This window comes from Pseudonaja textilis, chromosome 2, assembly GCF_049901715.1.
Source record: "Pseudonaja textilis isolate UNSWEBS1 chromosome 2, rPseTex1.2, whole genome shotgun sequence".
NCBI lineage: Eukaryota > Metazoa > Chordata > Lepidosauria > Squamata > Elapidae > Pseudonaja > Pseudonaja textilis.
Genome location: NC_141991.1, coordinates 150,079,626 through 150,107,342, shown reverse-complemented (window position 1 = coordinate 150,107,342; position 27,717 = coordinate 150,079,626). Strand labels below are relative to the sequence as shown.

General features: G+C 39.5%; 1 protein-coding gene across 2 annotated transcripts in view; it reads left to right on the top strand.

Annotated features, from left to right (window-relative positions):
• Nucleotides 1-215: 215 nt before the first annotated feature.
• The window catches only part of LOC113443240 (mitochondrial adenyl nucleotide antiporter SLC25A23-like), a 39,180-nt gene continuing 11,678 nt past the window's right edge, over nt 216-27,717 (top strand). The window contains exons 1-5 of one of the 2 annotated variants that reach the window (XM_026711311.2): nt 216-610; nt 9,127-9,253; nt 18,578-18,665; nt 19,222-19,333; nt 27,115-27,273. In XM_026711311.2, the coding sequence (XP_026567096.2) occupies nt 248-610; nt 9,127-9,253; nt 18,578-18,665; nt 19,222-19,333; nt 27,115-27,273 (849 nt within the window). In that variant the 5' untranslated portion in view covers nt 216-247. Of the gene's footprint in view, nt 611-9,126; nt 9,254-18,577; nt 18,666-19,221; nt 19,334-24,863; nt 25,368-27,114; nt 27,274-27,717 lie in introns of those variants that run through there. The other variant, XM_087925905.1, reaches the window with a different exon arrangement.

Here is a 27,717-nt window from a genome sequence, read left to right as displayed (position 1 = left end):
AAATTCAAACCGGAGAAAAGACTTCCCGCTACATTTCTCAGCCAGTAAAGCTCATTGCATTGAGCTTCCTCTTGCAGCTGAACTGACCCACGGATGCCCGAGCGTTGTTTTGATCCCGCGATCTTCTACGAGCTGCCTTCCTCCTCAACGCTCTGCTATCATTGCAGAGAGCTGCTTTTTTTTTTTTTTAATTTTAAGGGGAGGAGGAAACGGCTGTGGGAGGCGACGTTAACCAACGCATTGTTAAATGCCCTTGTACGGGAGGGTGGAACCGATTTTGCAAAGCGAAGCTGAGAGGGAGCGAGCGTGCAGGGGGCAACGACGCTATGGAGCCCGGCCCAGGCTACGGGGCAAGAAGTGGGCCGCCTTTGATGCCGCCCTTCGCGGGGGTCTAGTGGGGAGAGCAAGTGCCATGCTAGAGCCCCGCGAAGGGTCTGGGCCCCCGCAGCAGGTGTCCCTCCAAGAGGGCTTCCGCGATCCCGAGCGGCGCCAGCGCTGGGCCAGCCTCTTCGAGCAGCTAGACACCAACAAGGATGGGCGAGTGGACATCAACGAGCTTCGCGAGGGCCTGGCGCGGATGGGCATGGAGGCCGGCCCGCAAGCCGAGCAGGTCAGTGGAAGAGGAGAAGGCAAGGCTGGACGGAACGCCGTTTAGCGGTAGATAGACAGGTGGGGCTTGAACAGCGGATGGGGTTGGCTCGAGCCTCGCTCCAGGCTTCATCCGTAGTACATCTGCAGCCCCACCACTACCACCACCCAGCTCCCCACAAACCGCTCCTCGCTTCGGCTTTTCAGTTCCCTTGAAGCTGCAGAGGCGGCGCCTGCCCACTAAAGGAGCCTGCCCGGGGGAGCTGGCTCTGCCAGAGCCCGATTCCACGCGTGGGTGCTGGGGAAGGACTCCGTCTAATGCGCAGAAGGAAACCCATAGGATCCCTTCGCACGCGCCGGATCCCTGCGCTGAGTAATAAGAAGGTTCGTCAGTCTGGGGCCAGAAAAGCCCTCGGCACCCTCCATAATCGGGAGAGGCAAGCTGAGTAGTTAAACGGAATAGCCCATGAATTATACCAGGGTCGGGTGCTTGGTTTTTAGGCCCGCTGTGTGGTAAGTAGATAGGCCCCTCTTATAAGAGGCAGCTCTCTCAGGAGACCAGGGTTTCACCACCTTTTAGAAGCGGGCATTTTAGATGGCTTCATCTTCTCACCCCGTTGATAAATCTAATCCCAGTACTGTGTAGAAGTCCGCTCTTTCCCTAGTCCTGGCTCACTGTGAGAAACACATGTTGGGGCATAGTGAGTTGATATAACTGATATATTGCAGAGCTTTTATTTGGGCCCTTAGGCCAGTCCTGAGAAGCACATTCTTGCAGCAATAAAGGGTCTATGCTGTAAAATGCCTGCTTTAAAGTAGCCCAACATGCTAAGAGTTAGAAGCAAGACTCTGGGATTCAGCTGCTGTTCGCTTCAGCCAGGCTTCTTACAACTGGGCTGTCCTCAGCAAACTAGTACAGCAACATTATTCCAAAACTAACAAGGTGAATTGTGACAGTGATATTAAAAATATAAACTGTTGTGGATTAGAGCCTACTTCAGCCAAACCACTGAAATTTGGCTCAGTTGGCAAGTGTGTAGGTAGACCAGAGGAAAAGAGGTAAGCAGTGGAGCCGGTTGCAACAATATCCAAATAGCATTGCTCACTTTTAATAAACACAAATTAGTACAGTAATCATATTCCCTGGATGTGGGGTTGGGGTTTTTTTTTGGGGGGGGGGGATGCTGAGGATAGTAATGAAAATCCTCTGCAAGCACATGCTGAAAGTTATAGCCCAATCTAGAAGCCAAGGAAAAGACTCTTTGAAAGGTATCCACGCACCAGATTAATGATGATTTTAGGTAATTGTTACCATTATTACATTAAAATTTAGAGATGTGGGAAGAGGAAATTAAAAAAAAAACTATTCCTTTTGAACTGACTACTTTGGAACAGTGCATGTATTCTGAGATCCTTGCCTTTCCCCAGTGGCTATTTTGCAAGTTTCTCTCTGTTGGAGTCCTTATAGGGTCATCGTTGTTCTTTGTAGATTAATTGAAAGTACATTAAAGTACCATAACCTCTAAGTGCAAATCAATTAAACAGCTGTAGGAGAAGCTGTCTTTAGCAGTCCTGCAAGCAATCCATTGAAATGGTAAAGGGAGGGGAAAAGGTAGGAAAAAAGTGGTTCTTCATGGGAGAAGACTTTTAAGTCTTGGTGCAGTTCAGTAACTTAAAAGTTCAACAACAAAAAAAACCCACTCAGGATCAGCAGTTCACAAAGGACTAAGAATGCCCAACAGTTTTCACTCAGGACAGTTTTACATTTTTGCCCTGAACTTATACAAAGTGCTGCCAACACATGTTCTTTGGTTAATCTGCAGTAGCGCTGTAATGAGATTGCTTGATCATTGGATAGATTTACTTATTTTGATAGGAGTTCATTGAATATGCTTCAGAGGTTGTTTATTCATACCACTAAACCATATGATGTGATTTACAGAACACAGTAACTTGCTTCACATAGTAAGTTTTTTAGGCTGAGTTTAGTATGTGACTGGAACTGCAGGTATTAGATTTTTAAATATTAAGTTATGGCTTAGTAGTGTGTTATGGCTACCAAGCTAATAATGTAATAAACATGGTATAAATTAAGCCACAGTTTTTCCCTTTAAGGCTTTCCCCCCAGTTCTAGTTATTAGATACCTCAATGATTCACAAACGAGAATGCTCACAAACCCTGTAGATGGGATACAGGTTGATTTTTTTAAAAAAAAACTAGTCTCAGTCCTGACACTGTAGTAGGAGACAATGTAAGATTCCACAGAAACTGTTTTGAAGCTATTTGTTGTTGGACAGTTCATAGTCTATTCTGAATCTAATATTAAAACCAAGCTAAAGTGGGTTGCCAAGGAAACTACCATCTTAAAAAAGAAAGACGTCCTAACTAAATATGCTAATCTGGACGGTACCTAGATTTAGTAAATTATAGAATAAAATAAAATAAAATACGACACATAGCATAAAATATAAAAGCAGAAAGATGTTTCCTTTTTTAAATGGATCATTACATGAGTTCTGGACTCCAGAATGCAGCTATAACCTGATGTAAAGACTGTAGTTTTCTCAATAGAATTTACAAGATAGTATTAAGGATGTGTGTGTCTACAGTTTAACAGGTCAGTTTGGATGCTAGTTCAATTAAACTTTGTGGGGTTAACTTTGAAGTAAATATATGTAGGATTATAACCTTAAAAATCTTCAAACTATTTAAACTTAGTTTCTTGTATATTTATGTACACATCTATGTAGTTTTCCAAAATAATAGTCCCATGGGATAGAGGATTTTGTTAAAGCTTAGTCCTTATGCATAGTATCCTTGATTTGCTAATAATATGGTAAGGAAATTTAATCTGCTAGAAAGGGCAAGGAATGTTAAACTGTAATGATTATTCTCAAGCTGCATTCAGATAATTAAGAACTATATAGGACAGAACAGACTTTTCCTGGATCTCAGCTTGTTTGCTCTGAAACATTTTGTGCAGAATTGATTGGTTTATCTGCATGCCAAGATGTACCTTTCAACATACAGTTCTTGGATACATTGTTGCTGTCAGTGCACTTAAATATTGGCTTAGTTTACAAGTCAAATTAACTAATAAGATCATTTCATATCCAAAAATTACATTCTGATTTAATTCTTCTGCATTAGATGCACCAAGGGAAGAAGGTAGAGGTATCCTTACAGATTATCTAGTACATCCTTCCTAACCACTAGATCAGTATTGCTTAATATTTGCCTTCAGGACACCCTCCCACTTTTAAAAATCATGGTGGATTTGTTTGAATGAGTGATATTTTCTATATTAAAAATCAAAACTGACACATTCATAGAATGTTTATTGAACAATGTAAAACGAGTGTCAAATATTGCCATATGTAAAACATTTTAATGAAAAATCCTTGTATCTTTTCACAAAGTTAATGAAAAATGACATTGTTTTAAATTTTTGCAAATATTTTCAATATATAACAAGTAATTTTGATTTCACAAACCCCAGAGAAACACTGCTCTAAACCTATGGGAACAACTATTGATGAGGAATCCATCTGAGATGGCCCTTTGCTGTTTACTCTTTCTTTTGCCCATTATTCTGCATGGACCACCATAGTTGCTTTATCATCTTAAAACCAACATTCTTAACACACCATCAATATTTTTCTCATTTTAAGCAAAAGATTCACAAAATTGTATATTTGTAAAACTCTCCACACCCCAAAAAAAGAAAACCGAGGAAGGCACTTTCTGCACAGTCATCTTGCAGAGCTCGTTATCATGGCTTTATGCCCTTCAAACAGTTCCGGTTCGCCTTTCCCTCAGCAGTAGCACACTCTGATGTCTCTTTGGGTCTTTTGGCCACAATCAATATTAAATGCATTTTGTTGTCAAGGCTTGGAATGTGAAGCAAAATTGAGTAGATCTATTGGGGAAGGGACAGATAACATTAACTACCTGTTCCATTTTTTTGTAGTCCTCAAATTATAGTGGAGTGGGACATTGTTTTGACCAGTGGCTATTTTGGTTACTGCGCCAGTGTTTGATCTCAAATCCACTTGTGCCATTGACAGGTTTGGCTCAGTAACTGCAGGAAAGATACCGTGTTTCTCATAAAATAAGGCCGGGTCTTATATTTTTTTGAGCCCCAAAAAAACGGCTAGGCCGTCTTTTTGGGGGTGACTTAATTCCCCCCCTTGCATCCTCATCTAGAGCGCCCCTTGGGCAGCCTCACCACCAGCTGCTCCTAACGGGTGATCATGGCAAAGCGCAGAGAGCTCCCTACTCCCACCAAACACCTTTGCTGCAGACCCAAGACCTTTGGTACCCGACGCTGTTGCTTTCCCTTCTGTCCATTCCGCCGCCACGTTTGGAGCTGCCGCTTCCGTGTTTGGAGTGCCGCTGTTTGGAGTGCCGCTGCCATTTGGAGCACCACTGTCATGTTTGGAGCTGCCACTTCTGTGTTTGGAGCTGCCGCTGTGTTTGGAGTGGCGATGGTGCTCCAAACAGCAGCAGTGCTCCAACGCGGAAGTGGAAGCTCCAAACGCAGAGGCAGCTCCAAATGCAAACATGGCAACTCCAAACAGCGGCAGTGCTCCAAACTTGGAAGCAGTAGCTCCAAACGCAGCGGCAGCTCTGAATGCGGAAGCGGCAGCTCCAAACGCGGCGGCAGCTCCAAATGCGGAAGCGGCAGCTCCAAACAGCAGCAGTGCTCCAACAGTAGTGGTGCTCCAAACATGGAAGTGGCAGCTCCAAACACGGTGGTGTCATGGGCAGAAGGGAAATCAACAGCGGCAGGCGCTGAAGGTCTTGGGTCTGCTGCAAAGGTGCTTGGCAGGAGTAGGGAGCTCTCCGCGCTCTGCCATGATCGCCCATTAGGAGCAGCTGGTGACGAGGAATTGCTGCCTGCGGGGCGCTCCTAATGGCAAGTCCCCCTGCCCTTCCCCCCATTTTGCATGTTTTAAAATAGGCCTAAATTGGGGGGGAGGGGCTTAATTTCATTTTATGCCTAGAAAACATGCTGGGTCTTCCTATTGGGGGAGGTCGTATTGTTGGAGAAACACAGTATCTTCATGCAACTTTGGGGATTTTTTAAGTCATGGTCTGTGTGGTAACTAAACCAACAATAGCTTAGTGTGAGGTAATCCCAAACTTATTCTCATTCATCAAAAATTTGCTCAGCCAGGTAATTTGATGTATGGTAGACCATTGGGCATCAGAAAAAGAGAATCCATTCAGAAATTGGGTATAGCTAGTGGAAGTCAGGCACTCAACTTGCAAGCTCTTTAGTCATTAGAGCATTTCACAGCTTGTTTAAACCATGTGGCATTGAGCTATTTTCATACTTCTACGTTTACATTCCTTTGGTTTGTCTGGCCCCTTTTCCTCTCAGACTGGTCATGTGAGTGCCCTGGAAGTGTGTGAGAACACCACCCTGCTGTTCAAGCCAAAAAAATTGCAAGGAAAGACTCTGGATTGTTTGCTTTATTTACAAAATGGAGTAAAGTAGATGTGGCCATTTCCTTTGAAGCAGATGTAACCATCTTTGGATTTCTGTTTGAAAACAGATCCTGACCCATCTGAACAAGTACCTGGCTTTCTTAAGAACTCTGACTTTGTGAATCATAGATATTGCTGGTGTGGAATGAGACCAAAAAAACGATTTAGCCAAATAAGACAACTGGCATCATGCCAATGATTTATATCTGGAAAATGGTGATTGAATTGAACAGGGTTAGTGGGGGAGAAAGGTGAGATGAAAAGGCGAAGCATGGAATATTAAAAAGAGAAAATGTCTTTCAATGGCTGCTATTGAATGAATAAGAAAGGATAGAACTATTGGAAATATGTGTACAGGAGTTCACATCAGCGCATCCAGGATGTTGCAATTATTACAGGAAAACTCATGTAAGAACAATACCCGTTAGACACTTCCCTCTCCTCACAGTATTCAGTAAATATGCATTGTATGAATATTAAATATTTACTGAGCTGGAATTTAGTGAAAAAAAACAAAACCCTGTTGGTCTCTAGTTTCTACATCTTAATTCTTGGTTCTTTTGTTTAGATTGCGTCATCTGAACTTTCCTAGTAATTATGAACATGATAGTGATTGCTCTGTCATCTCACACCCAAATAGGAGACGGGGTTGTTCTAGTCATATAAATTGGCAGCCCTGTTTAAAAAAAAAACAGTTTATAGAAGCTATTCTATTCTGCAGCAAGAGCTACAGATTAGTAAAAATTATTCGTATTCTTAATTCATGGGTTCAAAAAATACTATGAATAGTCTTAGAGTTACAACTGTAATGGACCCTGTCCATTACAATCGTAAATTGTTAGTTGCAAAACAAATTCCATTTTTTGTGGCAGTCAAGCAGAAACTCGGAGGTCATAAGTGCAAATGTGATTGTTAAATAAACACATTGTTTGCTATAGCGTAGTTGTGCTGAAAACCAGAAGTCCGGTCGTAATTTTGGATCCAGGTCATAAGTCCCTTTTTTAAGACAAGTTGTAACTTCAAATGGTCACTAAGTGACCAGTCATAAGTCAAGGACTACTTGTATTGCATTTTAACAATTTGGCAAGGAAATATTGTTAATTCCATCTTTATTTCCATCTATACATTTATTCTTAGATTAAGAGATATCCTTGGAAAGGCAGTGTGTGTGTGTATATATCTATATATCTATATCTATATATCTATATCTATATATCTATATCTATATCTATATCTATCTATCTATCTATCTATCTATCTATCTATCTATCTATCTATCTATCTATCTATCTAAAATGATAGCCGTCCATTTACTCGGAGCCAAGCCGCACTAAAAGCCTCCAATAAGGAAACACAATGTTGCCAGCCAATCAAGACAAAAAAAAGCCACAAAACAGACAGAAGATATTAGAAACAGCAACCAAGCAGAACACAGCAAACTCCAAGACCAATAAACACAGACCAAGACTCCCGACCAATCAGGATGAAGAAAAAAACATTCTGGCACAGCAGTAGGTTAGCCCCAAATTTAAAACAGAAATGGCTGTGAAAGTCTGACTCACAGACGAACACAATACAGAAGCCTGATGATGGCAGATGAGATTCTGCCGAATCGTTGCTACAACTTTAAAAGCACAACTATAATGACGTGGGAAAATACCCGAACAAAGCTGAATACCATACATATAAATACCCGCGAAAACTTAAGAAAACAAATTATGTATGTATGTATGTTTTCTTAAGTTTTCGCGGGTATATATATGGCTCCCCCTTCTCCAGGGTTTTACATTCACAAAGGTACTATATTCACGAATAAAGCTGTAGTGAACATGCAACATATTTTGCAACATTTTGAGTTGCCTGAAATTAGAAATTGTGTCACTTCTGTCTTCAGACTCACAACAGCAGAAATAATCCTTGTTGTCTGGTTTAGCAGTTCTGCGTGTGGCCTCAAATCTGGCCTTGTCCAGCTAAATGACTTTGCAGCTCATGTTACACTTAAGCCCCTTGGAGATAGAATAGCAAGGGTGGATAAACACTTTGCAAAATAGAGTGACAACCAAAGTTATGCTAACTAGCTTGTGAGCAAAGAAGGTGTCTCCCCAAGAATTTCTGCCTCCTCAACCAGATCTTCATCTCCAGGACATTCCCTCCCCATTGCAGGCCTTCCTGTCAGCCTCCTGTGATCTGTAGGAGAAAGCGAAAGGCAGATCTCTATGTGTTTGGACTGAACAATTTCAAACTGTGGCTGTACAAAGAGAGGTTGTGTCTCCTTAGATTAAAGCAGTGGTGTCAAGAAGAAAAATACTAGCCTGGCCTTCTCCTGGATATCTTTTACATACGTACCATCACAAGCAGTACCTAAAAGACCAGACTATGAATCAGGAAATTCCTAGGGCAAGTGTCACCTGCCGTGAAATCACTTGGCAGCATTAAGGAAATTGTTCTTTCTCCACCTCACCTCTTCATTTGCTAAATATAGATATATTATTTCCTTTGCAGGTCAACCGTAGGGACTATAATTAGGTGCTACAAGTAGAGTTTGAAACATTCTTTAAGTAAGTGTCATATGTAAAGGACATAATTCCATGTAGGGTGTTTGGTTTGTGAACTTTTGGAATTTGAACATTTTCTTTCAGGAATCTAAACATATTCTTACAATGAAATGTAGGCATGTACCTCCAGTACAAATCAAAAGATATGACAGATGTAGACAGATGATATCCACACTTAAAATATCACCCTGACAACACTGTACAGAGCTAGGTATGCATATCTTTTGCAATAGGAGAAGTGGATTGTGTAATCCATTAAATCAGCTTGTGTTTTCCAGATATTTCCTGCACTGGCCATGAAACTTGAGAATTGTAGTCCATTACAGTACTGGGCCACTGTAGTGGAAAAATGTGCATTAAAACAATCACTTAGATATTTAACTTCCTCCTGCAGTATCCAAGATGTTTTGAAATGGTAACGTTCACTTTGGTGAATTGCAGTTCTCTCCAATTTCTTTCTAAAACTCATTTGGCTTCTACTTTTTGCAGGATATCTTACGGGTGGGTGACACAGATCAGGATGGAGAACTCAACTTTGAGGAATTTGCTCAATACCTTCAGGAGCGGGAACGGAAGTTGTTGCTGATGTTTCACAGCCTGGATCGCAACAATGATGGTATGAAACTCCCCCAAATGACTTCCGTTCTGTCTGAGCCTAAAGTGGAGTCAGCTTTTCTTTAGACTTTTCTCCAGCTTAACAACATCTAGTGCTTGGTTTATTATAATTGTGCCATTTTTCTACTTTAACAGACCTATTAATAAAGCCATTGGCACCTGTCCTTTAAAAATGTCTTAAAATAGCAAAGAATATTTCATATATATTCTGTGAGCAAGACCTAAATAAAATAAAAAACCTTCATTTTAGATTTACAGATGGTACAGAATTTAAAGCCAGAATGTAGGTTACCTGCTTTTGGTTTAGCATGTTGTGAACCCAGCCATTGTGGCTTATTCAACAAATCACAATTAAAGCAAGCTACAGGCTAGCATAGTAACCTCATATTGTAATTTGCTAAATTCATGAACACCTTAACCCACTTCATATAATTCTTCCCATGTCACATTTCCCCAGAAATAATACCTTTCCATATCTTCACTGATAACAATATATCCCGACTTCTTGTTCTCTGATGTACCTCTAGCCTCATCTGTTTGGGACTCAATTAATGTCTGATGCCCAACTGTGAAAATAGAGAGCCAGGCAGGGGTGGGATACAACAGGGTTAACTACTGGTTCGGGATTTAAGAGCTTCCCTGCCAGCTGTGAGCCAGGCCTTGTTTTTTTTAACTGCAGCTGTGCCTCGTTCGGCAGCTTGAAAAATCAGGAAAAATCAGGAAATAAAGAACAGATAAGAGCCTGGGTGGGCAGGTGGGCAAAAACATCAGCAGACATAGAACCAGTTCTATGTCTGCTGTTCTTCAGAGCTACCGGTTCTACAGAGGTGGACAGAACTGGTAGAAATCCACCCCTGGATCCAGGGCATAAGAGCCTCAGAGTTTTTGTTCTTTTGGTTATCTGTTCTGTTCTTTTCCTGGGTTCAGTTCCAAGAGCCAAGAAGTATCTGCTCTGTTCTATTTCCTTAAAAAAAGAATGCCTGGTTAACTTCTCCTAGACAGTTCTATGATACAGTACAGGCAAGGCCTTGGCTTCTAGCAGCAGAAGGCATATGTTATTACATATATTGCTATTACTATTGCTGCTGTCATGGTCCTTCCAACTTACACCTGACAATTGCAGATTATTTCAGCTGGCTCCTCTTCCCTTTCATAGAAATCCTTAGAAGAAGACACAAGCAGCCACATGTCAGATTTGAGCTGGTGTTGCCTTCTGGACTAGTTAGATGCAATGCAGTCTGTCCTGTTATCAGGCAGAGTGCTGTTGTAGGGCAGTCCAAGATGATCAATCCAAATTTAAGGGCAAAACTAAGTATAACCTGGCTGAATATATGTTGTATTTAGCCATAAACCACAGGATGTTACTCTTACATTTCTTGCTCATTTCTGTCTGATTCACATGGCTGGAAATAATGGATACTTCCAGGAAAAGCTTTTATGGTATTAAATATGTTGATGGATTCTTCATTCATATATAATGACGCCATGGGGTTCCATATCTGTCATTTCTATCCACACACGCACACACAACCAAAAACCTCAAGCTGGTGAAGAAAAGAGACCAGCCCAAATTTTTAAAATGTTCTTTTGGTATGGGCTTCCTTGTTACAGAACTATTTTGTGCCTTGCGAAGCAAGTTGTTTCTCCAAACAGACAAAGCAGAGATAAATCCATTGAACACAGCAGCACTTACCGCTAAGTTAACATTGGTAGGATCTGGGCTGTGTGGTTACATAAATACATGCTATTCATTTATTTTTGAATTTAAGATGTTTCTGAGCTGGATAGAGCCATGCTGTTATTATTGTGCAAGAGTTGCATTTTTCTCTTTAAAGGAGACATGAAAGTGAACTTGACAAACAACTAATCAAATTTCACTTTGGCCTTTCCCTCTCCTTTTGAAGAAAGAATACTTGGAAACGATGAACTAACAGTGAGGTAGATGAGGATGCCACTAACTAGTTTTCTGATGACTTCTGAAACATCATCATCATCATCAACTAGTGATTTGTGATACGAAGCCCAACATAGTTACCTCATTCACTGTGTACACTGTAGTTTTTGTGAATAATAATAATAATAATAATAATAATCCCAAATCTGAAACTATCAGGTAATTTTTTTAAACTGGCTTGTGAAAGTGACTAATGAGAACAAGAAAAAAAGAAAGGTTGGGTTTGAAATTGTTACGATTAGCTTTTCCAGTTGCTTTCAAATTGGAATTTCTAGTCAGAATGTCCCAAACCAGATTGTTAAAGGCTGTGCTAAAAGTATGTTGCTAAAGGATGAAGTCAAGGCTCTAGTTGATTTTTCATGACACATTCTTGCACTTAGTGGAATCAATGAAAAAATATGCATGTTCTATTCTGACCTCTCTGCCGGACAATCATACTTGTTCTTCTTTGTAATTTTGCCATATATTCTGTCTCCCTGAGGCTGAAGGTCCTTTGTTTAGTAATAAGCCCAGATGAGTAGCCAGGTTCTCTAGTCAACAATCTGTCCTATGAAAGCCAGAAAATAGAGATGGCAATTTTCTCATTCTCAAAAATATACTAAGCTCAAATCAAAGAAACAAGATAGTGGCTTAGTATAAAGCGGGAACCTAACCTTCCTTGGTGTTTGTAAAAACTAGCTTGCAACTTGGTGCATTGAGTGAAGCCAGTCAATTACACTTTATTCAGTAAACTATAATGTAGCATACCAGAGTTTGATACAATGTGTGAGCCAGTTACATCAAAATCTCTTCTTTTTAAAAGAATTGTCCTACTTGTGAAAAGGAAAAAACTTGGTTGCTTCAGTTTTTCTGGTTGCTCAGTGTTTTTTCCTGTGGGGCCAAAAATAAGGATTTCAGCCCATAGAGAAGAATATAAAGTTGGCCCAGGGCAAAAGAAACACCCTTTGGAGACAACAGAATCCATGGAATTTAGGAAGACTGCTCTTCTATAAGTCTTGGTTTCTCTATACACACACAAAGGGAGACAACTGGTTTCCTAAGGTAATTTTGAAAACAACCTCCAGTTCCACCTCCTTGCCCAGTTAGTTTGGAACCCAGGCAGTAAGCCGCCTTTCTGATGAAATGGTGCTCTTTCTGTAACTCAAGCCAACAGTACTCACCTTGATGAAGATTGTGAGTGATGCCATAAGTTGATATCACACAAAAACAGTTTGGTCAAATATTATTGGAGATTATTAAAGGCTGGATATTGTTCTACCCCATCCAGCAGCTATTCTGGATTTTTCCTTGTATTAGCATACAGAGAGAGAAGCAGTGTTCTCACCCGTTTCTTTCTCCTTTTAAGAGAGCTGGCTATGCATTTGTGTGGGAGCAACTGTGGGTTGAAAAATGCCAAAGAAAGCATCTTTCTAAACTACAATCTTGTTGCAAAAATACCTAGGCATGTGTGGTGTTGCTAATTTTAAAAACATAATAAAGCACACTAACAAAATATCCCACTGGTTTTAAACGTAGACTTAGCAACCATCATTCAACTTTCCATTATTTCCAAGATAGACTGCTGCAGTGAGATTTAATGCAGGACTGACCTTGTGGAGGTTTGTCAGAATTTAACTGTGCAGAACTTTGTGGATATTCTCTACAGGCTGAATCTAACTCACTTTCAGACAAAATCAGATATTTATTATTAAGGTAGTAGCATTTAAGTGATTAACTACTTTGAGGATAACATTAGATAAACATTTTTGTCTATTTAATATAATTAGACAATTGATGATTTATTATTTTCAATAATAGTACTTATAAGCAGATGACAATAGATATACCATTTCTTCAATACATAGGAAGAATGCTTCTATGATTTCTTCTGGTCCATATATGTGCACATTAAAAATGATATCCTTCCCAGTAGAATAATATTTGAGACCTCCACAACTTCATTAATAGATTAATTACTGATGAGTTTAAATCAGTTACAATTTATTTTAATTATATTCAGTTAAAATTAAATTATATATAATAACATTAGAAACCAGGACTGAGGTAGGTTGAATAATAGATTATTATCTACCCTGAGCCTTGGAGTAGATAGAGTTTATCTCTTCAGAAATAAGGGATATGCAAGACTGAATTCTAAATTCATATGAGTGGCCATTTTTACACCATCACCACGATGAATATGATCATTTGCATATAATTAGAATATGCTAATTGAGAAAGAAATTAGGGCTGCACAGTGCTTTGGAATCAATTTGGCACTTCAAAATATGGAGGAATGCAAATACAATCTAGAACAGCTGGAAGTTTCCTCAAAGGAGCTTCAGGAACAAGGAAGAAGGGGCTGTGTTTGTGTACTCCTATGTTCTGAAGCATTTCTTCCCAACTGAATCCAAAGCACAGTGTAGCCCTAATATACATTCAAAATTCTAAAATAACTTCTATCATTTAAATTAAAAACTCAGAATCTTAAGATTGTAAGCAAACATTTGAACATCTGCAGGCCATATATTCTTTGTTGATAGACATCCCAGAACATCAACAATCTCTTCCTAGGAAGCCTCTCATTAAAACCGACCTGGATTGGCCTTCGAAGGAGGCTTTCAGATTTTAAGCTTTTAGCAAACTTTTCAAATATGATACTCAGTAAAGTCACTCCCATACAATAGTCCATATTTGTATCCCCATTATTCGGAAACTGGTGAGCTTCCGTGTGCTGTTAGTTGGCCACCATGAGAACAGATTGTTGGACTAGTTGGGCTAGGCTAGGGGTTAAATCCAGTAAGATACTATTTATGCTGTTAGGAACGTGGATGTGCGTGAGTGTGTGCAGTGTTGAGGCAGTCTTGATAAGAATGTACACTACAAAGAACTAGAATCCTTAAGGAAGGGTTGATTTGTCCTTTAGAAACTGAATCCGACCATAGAAGACAATTTTCTCTCAGTATCTAACCTCCCAAGGTGGTTGAGAAAGGTGGTCACACACAGCAGCTTGGATGAAACAGATTGTCTGGACCCTTTTCCAACAGGATTTAGACTGTGATATAGGATGGAAATGGCATTGGTTTTGGTTTTAGATACAGTATCTCTGGTGAGGTGGGATGAGGATACTGCATCCATTCTTACTCTTCTTGAGTAAGAGGCCTTCAGTACCATCAAACATGGTATACCTCTGGATCAGCTCTAGGGATTGGGGATGGCAGTACTGTATTGTGCTGGTTCTCCTCCTTTCTCCAGGGTCTAAACCAATGAATAGTAATTGGGGAGGAGAGATTCCCAACTTTGCCCCCTATTCTGTGAAGTCCTGCAGTGATCTCTCTTTTTTAACATCTACATGAAGCTGCTGGGTGAGATCATCTGCCACCAAGGGTATAGTATCATCAGTAACCCAGATTCAGAGAGGGAGGAAGAGAGAAAGAGAGAGAGAGAGAGAGAGAGAGAGAGAGAGAGAGAGAGAGCTTCAGGCTGAATCCAGCATAATTACCACCCACTTATGAGAAATGGCTAGTAGAACAAATAGCTAATTTGTCTAAGGACTTTTCCACACTGCAGCTTTAAGTTATAGTAAACTCAGCACAAACATTGTGAACCTTGCTTTCTTATTTTAAGTGGTCTTAAAATAAGGAAGGGTGAGGCAATACATTTACAGATTTCAAAACAAATGGAAAAGACCCTCCTATTAATCCTATAGTTGTTCACTGGACTCAGAAGAATAGCTAATGACGTCTTAGCCTAGCTGAAATTTCTTATTCTGAACACAGTGAACACATCTTGTGCTTCCAATGTTCTATTCCTATTTTTATTCTGATATCTCTGGGGTAATAAAACATTCTGCATTGAAACTATGCAGTATACCTAATTGCATTTCTGCTCCTACAAATCCAGGCAGTTTTTCCAGTTCTGCCATTTCTGCTTTTTATATATTTGTTCGGATGGAAATGTGTTTTTTTTCTCTAATACCCAATTAAAGCATCCTTTCTTGAGCTATGCAAATACGTCAGAACACAGTTCTTTCTTTCAGAAATTAATTTCCTAGAATTCTTTACTCTGGGTAAAGGCCAAGGGTAGTTTTTCTGCCGTTTCCCAATGAATTCAGGCCAAAGACAGACAGGGTTCCCATGTTACACTAAACCATACAATCAATGGTTACAAATAATAACTTATGGGCTTACAGAACATATCAATCCGGAGCTAAACAGACTGCTTCAAATCTTAGCAGGCTGTGTGATTCAAGTCATTTATTTAAAAGCAGTCCCGGGAGAAGAGAGTTTGACCTGTTTGTGCTATTCCTCTGTTGTACTAAGTACACAGTCTCTGACCCTTTTCCCACTTGGACTGAATGAATTACAGGCATGCCCTGGCCAAAATAATAATAATAATAATGGGCAGGCTGTGCCCAATGACATTTCTTTCTTTAATCCTCAGCAGCCCATGAGTGAGATAGACTTACCATATTTTTGCACTAATAAATACACTTTCCTCCCTAAAAAAGTGGGTAGAAATGTTTGTGCATCTTATGGAGTGAATTTTGCCTATTGCTGCTGCTGCCTATTGCCACCGTTACTTATTGCCTTCACCACTGCCACCTATTGGTTGGATCAGCCTTCTGGAATACGACCGATCAGCTATTCCAGGCGGTGGAATCACCGCTGCCTATTGCGCCACCACCATTTGTTAATCAGTGGTATTCTGGGAAGCCAATCCAACTGCCAATAGGCGGCAGCAATAGAAGGGGAACACTGGTGAAGGCTCCCCAGCAGAGGCAGCAATTGCATTTCTAATCGGCCAGTCCACTGATTAGCGGGGCTACAGGAGGCCAGGATCCAGCTGTCTCTCAGTAGACCGGTGGTGGGCGCAGCGGAAAGGAGCCCTGACAAGTCACGTGCTGGTGCTGGGAAGCAGGGAAGATTTTTTTGTTTTCTTGTTTTCTATCCCAAAAGCTAGGTGCGTCTTATGGTCTGGAGCATCTTATAGTGCAAAAAATATGGGAAAGTCATCCTTAGTTCCAATATTGTTTATGTTCAGCCTCCTTCTAAAATCCATGTTGGATGGAACACAGGCAAGAAAATGATAAGCATTTTCTTATCAGTGTAGTAACAGTGTAACAGTGTCAGCAGACATCATGCCAGTATGATTTTATACTTGTTCAAGTAAAAATGGAAAATGTTTCAGCTCTCCAAATAGAAAAATATTATGTAAATCAGGACCGTGCTAGTTTTCCTGTGAGAATGAAAGTACTCAGAAATTTCAAATGGAAAAAATGGAGGTGATTAAAATGGCTGATTTCTCTCACTAATTACTTTTCCGCACAGCCTTGCTTTTTGCCAACTCTTCTGTGATGTTTGTTGCATTGTGCTCTCCCTCCCAATTCCTACGCAAATGCTTTCCACTCTTCCTAAGTAAAGAGTTGCATCAGCTAGGGTGCTTATAGCAGTCAAGGCTAAATTGATGTTCTGTAGGAATCCTGCAGATCGTCTGTAAATATTACCCAACTTGCTGCCCTCCAAATGATTGTGTTCCCAATTCCATCATTTCCTCCTCATGCTGACTAGGTGGTTAAAGGAGCTTGCAGGCCAACATCTGTATGAGATAGCACAGTAGTTCTCAACCTGTGGTCTGCAGACAACCTGGGTGGGCACAGTGTTGTCACAGGGGGTCTGCAAAGCCTTGAAGAAATGTTATTATTTAAATCTTGAGATAAGTCTTGATGGCCCGTGGCCACAGCAGATATTTAAAGGAGATCCGTAATGAAGAAAAGACTGAGAACCACTGTGATCACACATTGAGAAAATTTTAAGTCCACTAGCAGCTATGTTTATGACTAAATTGAAAAATATGGTTAAAAACCAGATTGGATAGATTCACACAGAATACTAAGCTATAATCAACAAACCACATTATATGATATGTGAACCTGACAAGGTGGTTTGTTTACCAATCCTATCCTGTAGCACTGACCTGTAAACTCTTAGTACTGTACTGCATAAATTTGTAAGGGAAAGCCATAGGGATTACTATTATAAGTAATTACATTTTTGGCTTGTATTGTAGTTCTCCAAATGAATGTTGCTTAGGCATCTTAATCAATCTCAAATATCTGGTACAAAATGAGATTTGTTTAAAACAAAATTACCATCCAGTGGAGCTGGCGGAAGACTCAGATGATGAGGAGGTTGGGGAAGAATTTGGGCCAGTTCTGGAGCCTGGGGGAGGCTCTGATGGATGCTCAGTGTCGGATACATAGATAGAGCCGTCCAGCATTTCCCAGCCACTGGAGAGACAGCTGCCTTTGGAGTCAGAGATGAGTAAGGAGGAAGAACAGCTGGGGCCTGTTTCAGATACAAGTATGTGCAGAGCAGATAGAAAAGGTGAACAACAGGAAAGGTGAACAACGGAGGTCCAAGAGTCGACTTGGGAAGCAAATCAAACATGAACGCTGAATGGGCCTTCCCTGGCTGGGGAATAAATAGAAGGAAAGGGACCAGATTGATGCCTTTGGGGCATAACATTGAGACAAATGTTAACCACAACATTCTTTACAAGCAAAACTATAGAAAAAAAAAGTATAACCAATTAGCATCACTCTTTTTTCCACTCTCTTGTTTCACCTTCTGTGAGGGAAAAAGCTGGTTGATAATTCAGTGGTTTGTGGCCAATACCCTACCCAGACCTAACACCGCTTTGCTTGTGTTCCTAGTTTTAGCAAAGCATTTCCTGGAGCTGGAACTATATTGATGCCATTGAGGCATAACATTGAGATAAATGTTAACCACAACATTATTTACAAGCATGGACTTGTAGAAACTAAGCTGATCAATCTTTGACAGTTGTGGGAGCCCATTTTCCAGCTATTCTTTCTTTTTCACCCAGCACTCACTTATACTGACTGCTTTGTGTTCCCCTTCTCATTCCTTTCTCTTCTAATATAGCCTTCCAAACATTCAACTAGCAATCTCCCTTTTGGACTTTTGCAGAGCCCTGTGTGGCTGATTGTCCCCCAGCTCTTTAAGCATTTGCTCTAATTCCCCATCAGTTCCTCTTCAAGCTGGGAAATTCACTGAGGGCTAAATATTGGCAATCCAGAAGACGGAGATGGCTCATTTTATACTCTCTTTCTCTGCACTTGCAATAAAAAACTTCCAAGATGTCACCTGGCATTAATTGCCGTCTGTTTAAGATTCCTCTAAACCCACTAGTCCTTTGACTCTGTTTCTCTCTCTCTCTCTCTTCCTTAGGCCCATGAAAATGTTGAGCACATCTCAATTCATCCTACTAGAACACTTCTAGGCTTCTTCTAACCCATCAGCTTCCTGGACTGAGCCCTAATCCCCAAAATGGATAGCCATGCTCTTTGTCTTTGTCTTTATGTTGCAGGTGAGATCGATGTCTCTGAGATCCAGCAAACTTTCCACTGCTTGGGAGTTTACATCTCTCTCCAGCAAGCGGAGAAAATCTTACACAGGTGAGACTAAAACTGTTCTTGCTTTTTGCGCTCCTCCTATCTCCTTATACTACAATGTCTGAAATGTGGCCCAGAGCTGTTTTATTTTGCTGCGTTGGAATGGAATCTAGTTAGTTGCATTGAAAGGTTGGAGGAGAGGACAGTGCTCAGGAATGATCTGAGGCTTTTGGTTCATCCTATCAGCTTTCAGTGCCTTCCCTGAATCTGTCATGTTTATTTCCCTATGTGTTGATATAGAAGAGTGGAAAGTTAAAATGGCCTTTAAAGCCCACATGTTAATGTCACCAATTGATAGATTTCTGAAGACTGATTCTCTGAGCATTTTATAGAGAGTTTTCACTCTCAGAGCTGGAACTGGTCCTGCTACCACTACTAGTTCCAGCAAAGACTCTGGGATTTCTATTCTGCATTCTGTTCCACCATTTGAACAAAGCCCCCTCTCTGTTTTAGGTTGCCCCCTTGTTTCCACAGCGAAGCTTCAGTTTTCCTAAAGAGGGGTAGAATAAACCCAATATAGTTCCTTGTCCTCGGTATTGTTTGGGCTTGTGTTTTGCAGCATCGACAAAGATGGCACTATGACCATTGACTGGAATGAGTGGCGAGACCACTTCATCCTCAATCCATTAGAGAACATGGAAGAGATAGTGCACTATTGGAAGCACTCAATGGTAAGCCATATTTCCCATCTAGCCAGGCCTGGAATTATTGTCTATGCCATCCCTTTCCATTGTATTGAAAAATTGGCATGCTTGGAGATACAGAAATAGAAGAAATCAGACCCAATAGATGTACAGCCCATAAGCAAGTCACATCTCTTTGCTCTGATGACTAGGTCTGGAAAGATACTAAATATAGCATGGATGTAGCTTTGGAGAAAAGAACATTTATATCTTTCTTACATTAAATAATTGCATTAGTGGGCTATATGTTTCTCCAGTTTGAAATGACTATTGCAAGCCGGCTGTAATTATTGCCACATATTTGGTCTGAAATAACTCTGTCTCAAATTAGGGGATTCAAGGCAGCTTCTTGGGTGTCCTAGAACAGCAGTCTCCAACCTTGGTCAGTTTAAGACTTGTGGACTTCCAGAGTTCTTCAGCAAAACTGGCTGAGGAACTCTGGGAGTTGAAGTCCACAAGTCTTAAAGTGGCCAAGGTTGAAGACCTCTGTCCTAGAAGACCATGGCTTAAATTTCAACTGGGGAGAAAATGGCCATAAAGAGCCCCAAGGACTTGAATGGGACTATGAGGTTGTTCTCCACCCACTCATTCTGTGGGGGAGATCTTTCATATGTTATCGGGCTACAACTACCATCACTCCTTACCATAGGCTGCATGGAGGACATTATCAAGATTCTTAAGACTGGGAGAGTCCTATGAATAGAATTTGCATTCTCTTTATCAAGTAGAAATCCTCAAATGAGGCCACTTATTAAGGGAAAACAGGAGGAAGGGCTCAGGGAGGTTGCCTTATTGGGGAGATGAGTGGCATGTACATTTAATAAATGCAATGCTTGTTGACTTTTGGGAAACAGATTATTTTTTAGAGCATACATTATTTGAGTGAGAATTATCCAAACACGAGTTTTCTTTTGCATTATGTTCCTGCTTCTCTGTTTTTTGTTATGGGTGGAACTGCAGGGTAGCATCCCCACAGTTTGATCCTCTTCAGTGTTTCATTGCAAAGAATCCTGCCATATCCTATCCACACTGCTGGACAAGACATGATGGGAGGTATTCTGACTTATACATATTCAATCCACCCACCTCAACCTCTTTTTCCTCCCACCCTGCACCTGATCAATCCTCTGAACAAAATTGTGTAGATGCTTGCACCTTTTAAAAATTGAACACAGAATTCTGGAATTGCAAAGTAACCTTTCCATTCTATGTACCTTGCTGTGTGCCTTCATATCAGTCATTATTTCTGATATTTGTAATAGGTGAAAGACACTAATGAAGAAGAGGTTTGCCTTTGTTTTATGTCCTTATAGCCAGATAGGTCATCACTGTTAAGAGAAAGAAATTGTAGATTGACTGCTGTAGTTCAGTGGTAGGCTTGCAGGCATTCCCACTGAATTTTAAAATGCATTATAAATGTCCATTTTTATTTGAGGCAGGGTGTAGGATGCTAATGGATGCTCATAAGCATTATGTTGCCTGCACTAAAATAACATTTACTTTACAATCTCCATTTCAAAGCTGACTTAAAACTACAAGTCTCCTGGCTAAAACACGCATTCTAATTTGGCGTTTTTTATTTATTCACAAACATGAGTGCCTGAATTCTCTCATTTAAAAGCAATTACATTTCTTCCAACTGTGACTTTTACATATTTTTTTCCTACAAGAAAATGGTCACCCCCACCCCCGATTAGAAAGTCTGCAATTCTGGCAAATCAGTCAAGAAACAAGTAACCTGGAAAGTTATCTTATATTCTGACTTCTTTCCTGCCTTCCTGAAGGAGAAGCGTGTTAAAGCAGTGTCTTTCCCAACTTGTCAATGTTATCTGGACTTCAACTCCTAGATTTCTGGGAGTTGTAATGTACATGTCTTAAAGTTGCCAAGTTTGAAAAAAAGGTTTTTTAAAGTTATCTTTACGACATAAGCAAGGAATGCATTTATGGAAGTTAGAAAAAAGGGAAAGGGAAAAAAAACCCTCAGTTTCTGAAATAATATAATTTATTAAAGGTGGACATACAATGCCAAGAAAAGGGAACAAGTTAACTCAATTGGCCTTTGTATAAAAAAACATAGAATGTAAACAAAATTATAAGGTGGAAGGGACTTTAGAGATCATCAGCACGGGATTTATTTATTTATTTATTTATTCAGTTTCTATAGATTCCCATCCCAGTCATGATTATTAGTAGAATAACTTCCAACGAAGGAGAATGCTGTGACTAGAGGGAAATTGAAATAGAGAAGAAACAGAGGGCATGCCTTTGCATAGAAGTGTGATGAAGGAGGAAAGTAGGCTGCAGTGAGAGTGGCAGGTACAAAGCAGCAACAGAGACAGAAGCCATACAGGTAGTCCTCGACTTACAACATTTCATTTAGTGACCGTTCAAAGTTACAACAGCACTGAAAAATGTGACTTATGGCCATTTTTCAGTTTCAACCTTTGCAGCATCCCCATAATCACATGATCAAAATTCAGATTCTTGGCAATTGGTTCATATTTATGACTGTTGGTATGTCCCATGTGATCACCTTCTGCAAGCTACTAACAAAGTTAATGGGGAAAATTGGATTGATTTAACAACCAGGTGACTAACTTATCAACTGTAGTGATTCACTTAGCAACTGTGGCAAGAAAGGCACAGAAATGGGACAAAACTGATTTAACAAATGTCTCACTTAGCATCAGAAATGTTGGGCTCAATTGTGTTTGTAAGTCAACTACCTGCATTTGGAAGGGTGGGATATTGCCTTTGATTTAAACCAGCTTTTTTTTCTTCCATCCCCTGCCAATCAGTTTTGTCCCATCTGGAATTCTGCGATTTTTCCTGACCACATTCTTGGAATGTATTATTTCTTTTCTTTTGGAAAATTGAACAAAGATCCTTTAATAATAAAGCTATCTGATGGTCTCACTCGTATAGCAGAGGCCATTCTTTACCATGGGCAAAAGGTTTCTTGATTATATTTGGATAGATCCTTCACAGTAGAATTCTCCTGGTATGGGAGTGGCTAGTCTTGATTTTATCTTTGGTTTTGATTAGTAGGCCCTCTCCTTGGAATGAGCGCTATTTCTTTTTGTTTCGTTTTTTAAATTATTTTTATTAAACAATTTTCCTCATTTTATAACATTATTTTCATTTTGGTATTGATATACATACATTTTACATACATTTTATATATACCTACACATACACACATATATAAGAAAACAAATATACATTTTATATATACACACACACACACACACACACACACACACACAGATACATACACACACACACACACACACACACACACACACACACTTACTTTTCTGTCTTCTGCACAGAGGTGGATTTATAAGCTGTACAGATGCAGATAGATAACTCAACAAGACGTCCATAACAAAGTACATTTATTGGTTCATCAGGTATCATAACTCACATTTGTGATGAAGTTCTTCTTTAATGACCAATCCTTTGTATAACTGCCTTGTAGTAAAAGATGGTTATCTCCTAACCCATCTTGTAGCGATAGAAAGCAGCTGCCATGAGTTAGTGAGTTCAGGCAAAGTGAGGAAAATCTCCCCCAACCCTAGGGTCAAATTAGTGACCAATCGGGATTACAGATGTGGCCACGTGACATGGACTACATTTCCTGGATATCTTTAACTACATTTACCATGATGCCTTCCCTTCAGGGGACAGCTCATAATTCCTAAGTAACTATCCAATTCCCATAGACTGGCTGGGACAATATATATATATATATATATATTCCCTTATATGTATTGTTTTATGTATGTATGTGTGTGTGTCTATATATATATATATATATATATATATATATATATATATATATATATATATATATATATATATATATATATATATATAATATAAAAGTAATATATAAGTAATATATAATATATACCATATGTATTTTATTATCATACTGTAATCTTTCATATTATTTAAATCTTTTATATTATTTATTCATCTTTATATCTATTATTTAACTAATTATACCATGCATTCCAAATAAAATAATATTTGGTTTCTCCTCTATCTTTTATTTCCATTGTCAGCCTATCCATCTTGGCACACTCTTAATACTTTCTTTATCACACATTATAATACCATTTTTCAATTTTGCCACCATTATTAAATGTAGCATTAGATATTGTATTTTTGGTCATATTATCCTGTTATTATGCCTAGTAAAAATGTCTCTGGTTTTAACTCTGTTGTTTAGTTATTTCCTCAATCCACTTTCTTATCCTTATCCAATATTTTTTTGCTACTGGGTACATCCACTACATACGATATGTTCCTTGATTCTGTTTACATTTCCAACATTCCAGTGATCTATTTGGAAACATTTTTGCTAGTCTCACTGGGGGTAGGTGCCATCTGTAAAAGACTGAAAACTCTTTTTACAATATGCCAAAACCTCAGTGTATCCATTTCAAAGATTATGTTTGCCTTTGATCTGGGTTTCCAAATACGTGTGTGTCTGTGAGGGAAGGACATCGTAGGATCCTCTAGGAAAAAGAGGATCTGAAAATTTGTTATCTCTGAGCTGGCTTTTAGCCAAGGTTCTCTTATTTTCTGCTGTGTTAATCTCATCAGTTGATTGAAATAGGGAAGATTAAAGTTTATATTTAAACACGAAGTCATCTGTAGCAGATGTGCTAAGTACAGAGAAAGTAGAAGTTTCCTAGGATATGTTCAAGGTAGAAATCCAGGCAATCTAGTCAAATCTCAGGAAAAATGTAACTTACCAACCATCATTTATTTGAAATTAAATGTATGATGACTAGGCCTCCAAGAGTAAAAACCATTAATCTGAATGTTTATATATATATTACTGCCATATTCATCCAAAACATCAAATACTCTAGCAGGCACAATTAGGGCTGCAAATATCTAAGCTACAGCACCCACTAAATGGCAGCAAAGACATATAAAAAATACCAATTTTTGCTGCCATCTCCTGACCATCCAGGATATAGTATTCTGGAGTAGAGAGCCATATCAAATTGAATGAATTAAACTCAGATATTTGCTGCCCCCCAAAAATGATAGCTATAAGCTCAGTAAGTGATGAAATGGAAACTATTTCCTGCATTGTGTCTGGTATTAATCATCTGATGGTCTTGTAGCTAAAATCTCCTGCTACTTATCCTGCTATTGCTGGCTGTATTCCTAGAAACTAATGTTTTCCTAGTTTAGGGGGTAGAGAGTTTACCCTAAACCAAGATTGTCTTGGAAAAACTGAGGTATCTGATCTCAGCGAAAGTATTCTTCTGTTTTGTGTTGTGCTTTGAGATTGATAAGGATAGAAGATAGTTGGAATTCCAGTCCTTATTCACAGAAAATAATGACGAATCCATTGATTGGAATAGACCAAAAGGCAGTTCGTGTTATCAATGGTATCCCCATATCTGCTGACAGGTTTGGGGAGATATATGGAATTTGTATGCAGTCCATGGGAAGGTCTCCGGCAAAGCCCCATTTCAATGAGTAACATTTTGTGTTAAAATTAAAAAAGTGTGCAATTTCCTTTTATTTCAAAGTTAAGAAAATGTCAAATGAATTATACTCTGCATTCTATTTGATGGGAGCCAAGCTTCACTTGAATTCGCCTTCTTCCGCATCAAAATATTTCAATAATCCATCCTTTCCCAAAGATATTTCTTTCTCTGCTTCTGGTTTTCTGTTTGGATTGGAGCAGGTCCATTTCCCATCATGTAATCCACAAAAGCTGATAGGATTGACTCTTTCAAGTCCCTCCCCATCCACTTTTAGCTCTTCAATCCCATTAGAAGGTTGCTGGAGGGCTTGGCTGCGTCCCTTCCTTGCCTTCTTCTCATATTGCCTATCCTTACCCATCATGGAAAAGCTCTTTTCTATCAGGAAGGGCCCCAGTGCCTCAGGGATCCATGATGACGCAAAGCTGCTGACCCTGGTAAAACTATGGGAGGCTGACCATCAACACTGCAAAGGCTTGGAGTCCATTGGGGGAGACTCTGATCTGGTAGGTCAGGCAGTGCTTCCTTTTGTAGTATTTTCCTTCTTTTGCTCTACAGGACAGATTCCTTAGGCTTCTAGTTCTGTTGCTCTCCCTTTGCCTCACTGAGCCCCTTTGATTCCGTTTATGTCTTGTAACTCATCATAAAAACAGGAATATAGGGACTTTGGCAGGCCTGTTTATAAAAACTGGGTTCCTGCAGAATGAATTTCTGCTTCTAGTGTTGGTATAAAAAAGCAGCACTTGAGTTTGATTTGCCCTTTAACAGGGCCCTTAATCAGACCCTACAGACACATACCAAAGGAGCTGATGATCTCTACCTATATCCTCTTTATTTTCTGATAAATACTGAAGCAACTGGTATCTTTGTGTAATTCTTTACACAATTATGTAATTTTTGCTGTTGATTGGGATAAATTCATTGGTTTGTTATATGGTATTTTTATTCCACCTTTCCTCCAAGGAGCTTAGCATAATAACATTTTATCCTCAAGATAACCCTGGGAAACCATTCTTGCTCCGGGTCATCTGTGAGCTGCCTGATTGAGAAGATATTTTAATCTGGTGTTTCTGGTCTTTATGTTGCTGGTATTGAATCAATTTACTATCCCAGCTGCACTGTATCACTCTGCTCCCTTTAGACCTGTGCATTTCCAGGATCTTTAAAATGAAAAGTAATGTTAAACTAATTTGTTGCTTTGCCATAAAGGCTACATTTTGTGTTTTTTTAAGGAACATTTTGGATAGGAAGGAAATGTTTTGAATTTGCAGAGTTCACAGTACAGGCTGTATTATATTTACACAAAATTCACTTTATAATCTCATGATGATTCAATCTCTAGTTTTTCCTTTGGATTATTTCATTTTTCATCCTTAAGAAGACCAGGTAAAGACTCTAAACCTGTGATGTTGAGAAAAGGAAAAAGTATGACTAAGGAAACCTCCAAGGATTAATGCCAAAACAGAGAGGACCAATGGGCAGAGACCAAGATGTTTTGACTGTTGTTTTTTTTTAGTTTGGATAAGGAGATACATTGATGCTTGTAACTATTTTAATATGATAATCCATGCCATTTTTATAGCTTTTTGCAAAATGTGTGCCGGCCTGATTTTCATTTTTTTTTATTCAGTTATGTGAATTCTTCAGTACGGGGCTTTCAACCTCCATGTGTTTTTGAGCAGGATTCTCAACAGGTCATCAGCTAATCAGGCACAGCTTCATTTGTGATTTATAACCCCTGATTTGGCTTGGGGTGGGTTAATTCTATAATTAGAAATTTTTGGAAACAGGAGTGTAGGAAGGCTCAACAGCAGCGTGTGATAGAAAGTCTTTACATGTTAGTGTAAAAAAGGAGAGGCCAGAATATGAGAAGATGAACACATTTCTAGTGACTTAATTTGGTTAAAAAGTTTAAGGAAATAAAGTGTTCTGTGAGCTTTCTTCATCAGAAAGGTGAGAATAGAACTTGCTTTTTAAGCACTTACGCAGAATAGTGATCCCCAGCATATTCTGACACTGCGTTCAACTTCAGTTCCAGTTTTTAATATTTGACTTGCCCATTCTTATCTGTTTAGATTTTGATGATCAATATAGCAACCCAAAATATCAGTAGTGTTTGAATTCAGTATATTGAAACCTGAAGATGAGTTCCTTTAGAACGTTTTCCCATTACTTTTGACTGTAGCCTATTTCTCCCAATAGTATTTCAAAATAAAGTGCTTGACCCCTTATTTTTTCCCCTTGTTTTGATAGGTCCTTGACATTGGGGAGTGCCTCACTGTTCCTGATGAATTTTCTGAGAAAGAGAAGAAAACTGGGATGTGGTGGAAACAACTCATAGCTGGAGCTATGGCTGGTGCAGTCTCTAGGACTGGAACTGCACCGTTGGATCGATTGAAAGTTTTCATGCAGGCAAAGAGCTAACAAGCATTTGTGATTGAGAAAGGAGAGTGGGGTTATGCCTTGCAACAGTGCCTGCAGCAATTATTGGGGAGAAAAATGCAAAGGAAATGGGGGGCAGGGGGGCTTTTTGGAAAATTATCTTTGGAGATGTAGTTGTCCAAAATACACATTGGTTTGCTGGGTGACTTTTCCCATCTTCCCTCATCATTGGCACAACTGGGTTCTTAGCAGCCTGCCTACCTACCTGCCAAATCAAAGCAAGATCTTAATAGAAAAGAAATGTAGTCATCTCCATTTGAACTGCATGCTGAATGATAGGTGGGAGCAAAAGTATGACTCAGTAAGAGCTTTGATTGTTAACAGAATAACAGAGTTGAAAGGGATCTTGAAGGTGTTCTAGTCTAACCGCCTGCTCAAGCTGGAGACCCTGCCCCATACCGTTTCAGACAAATG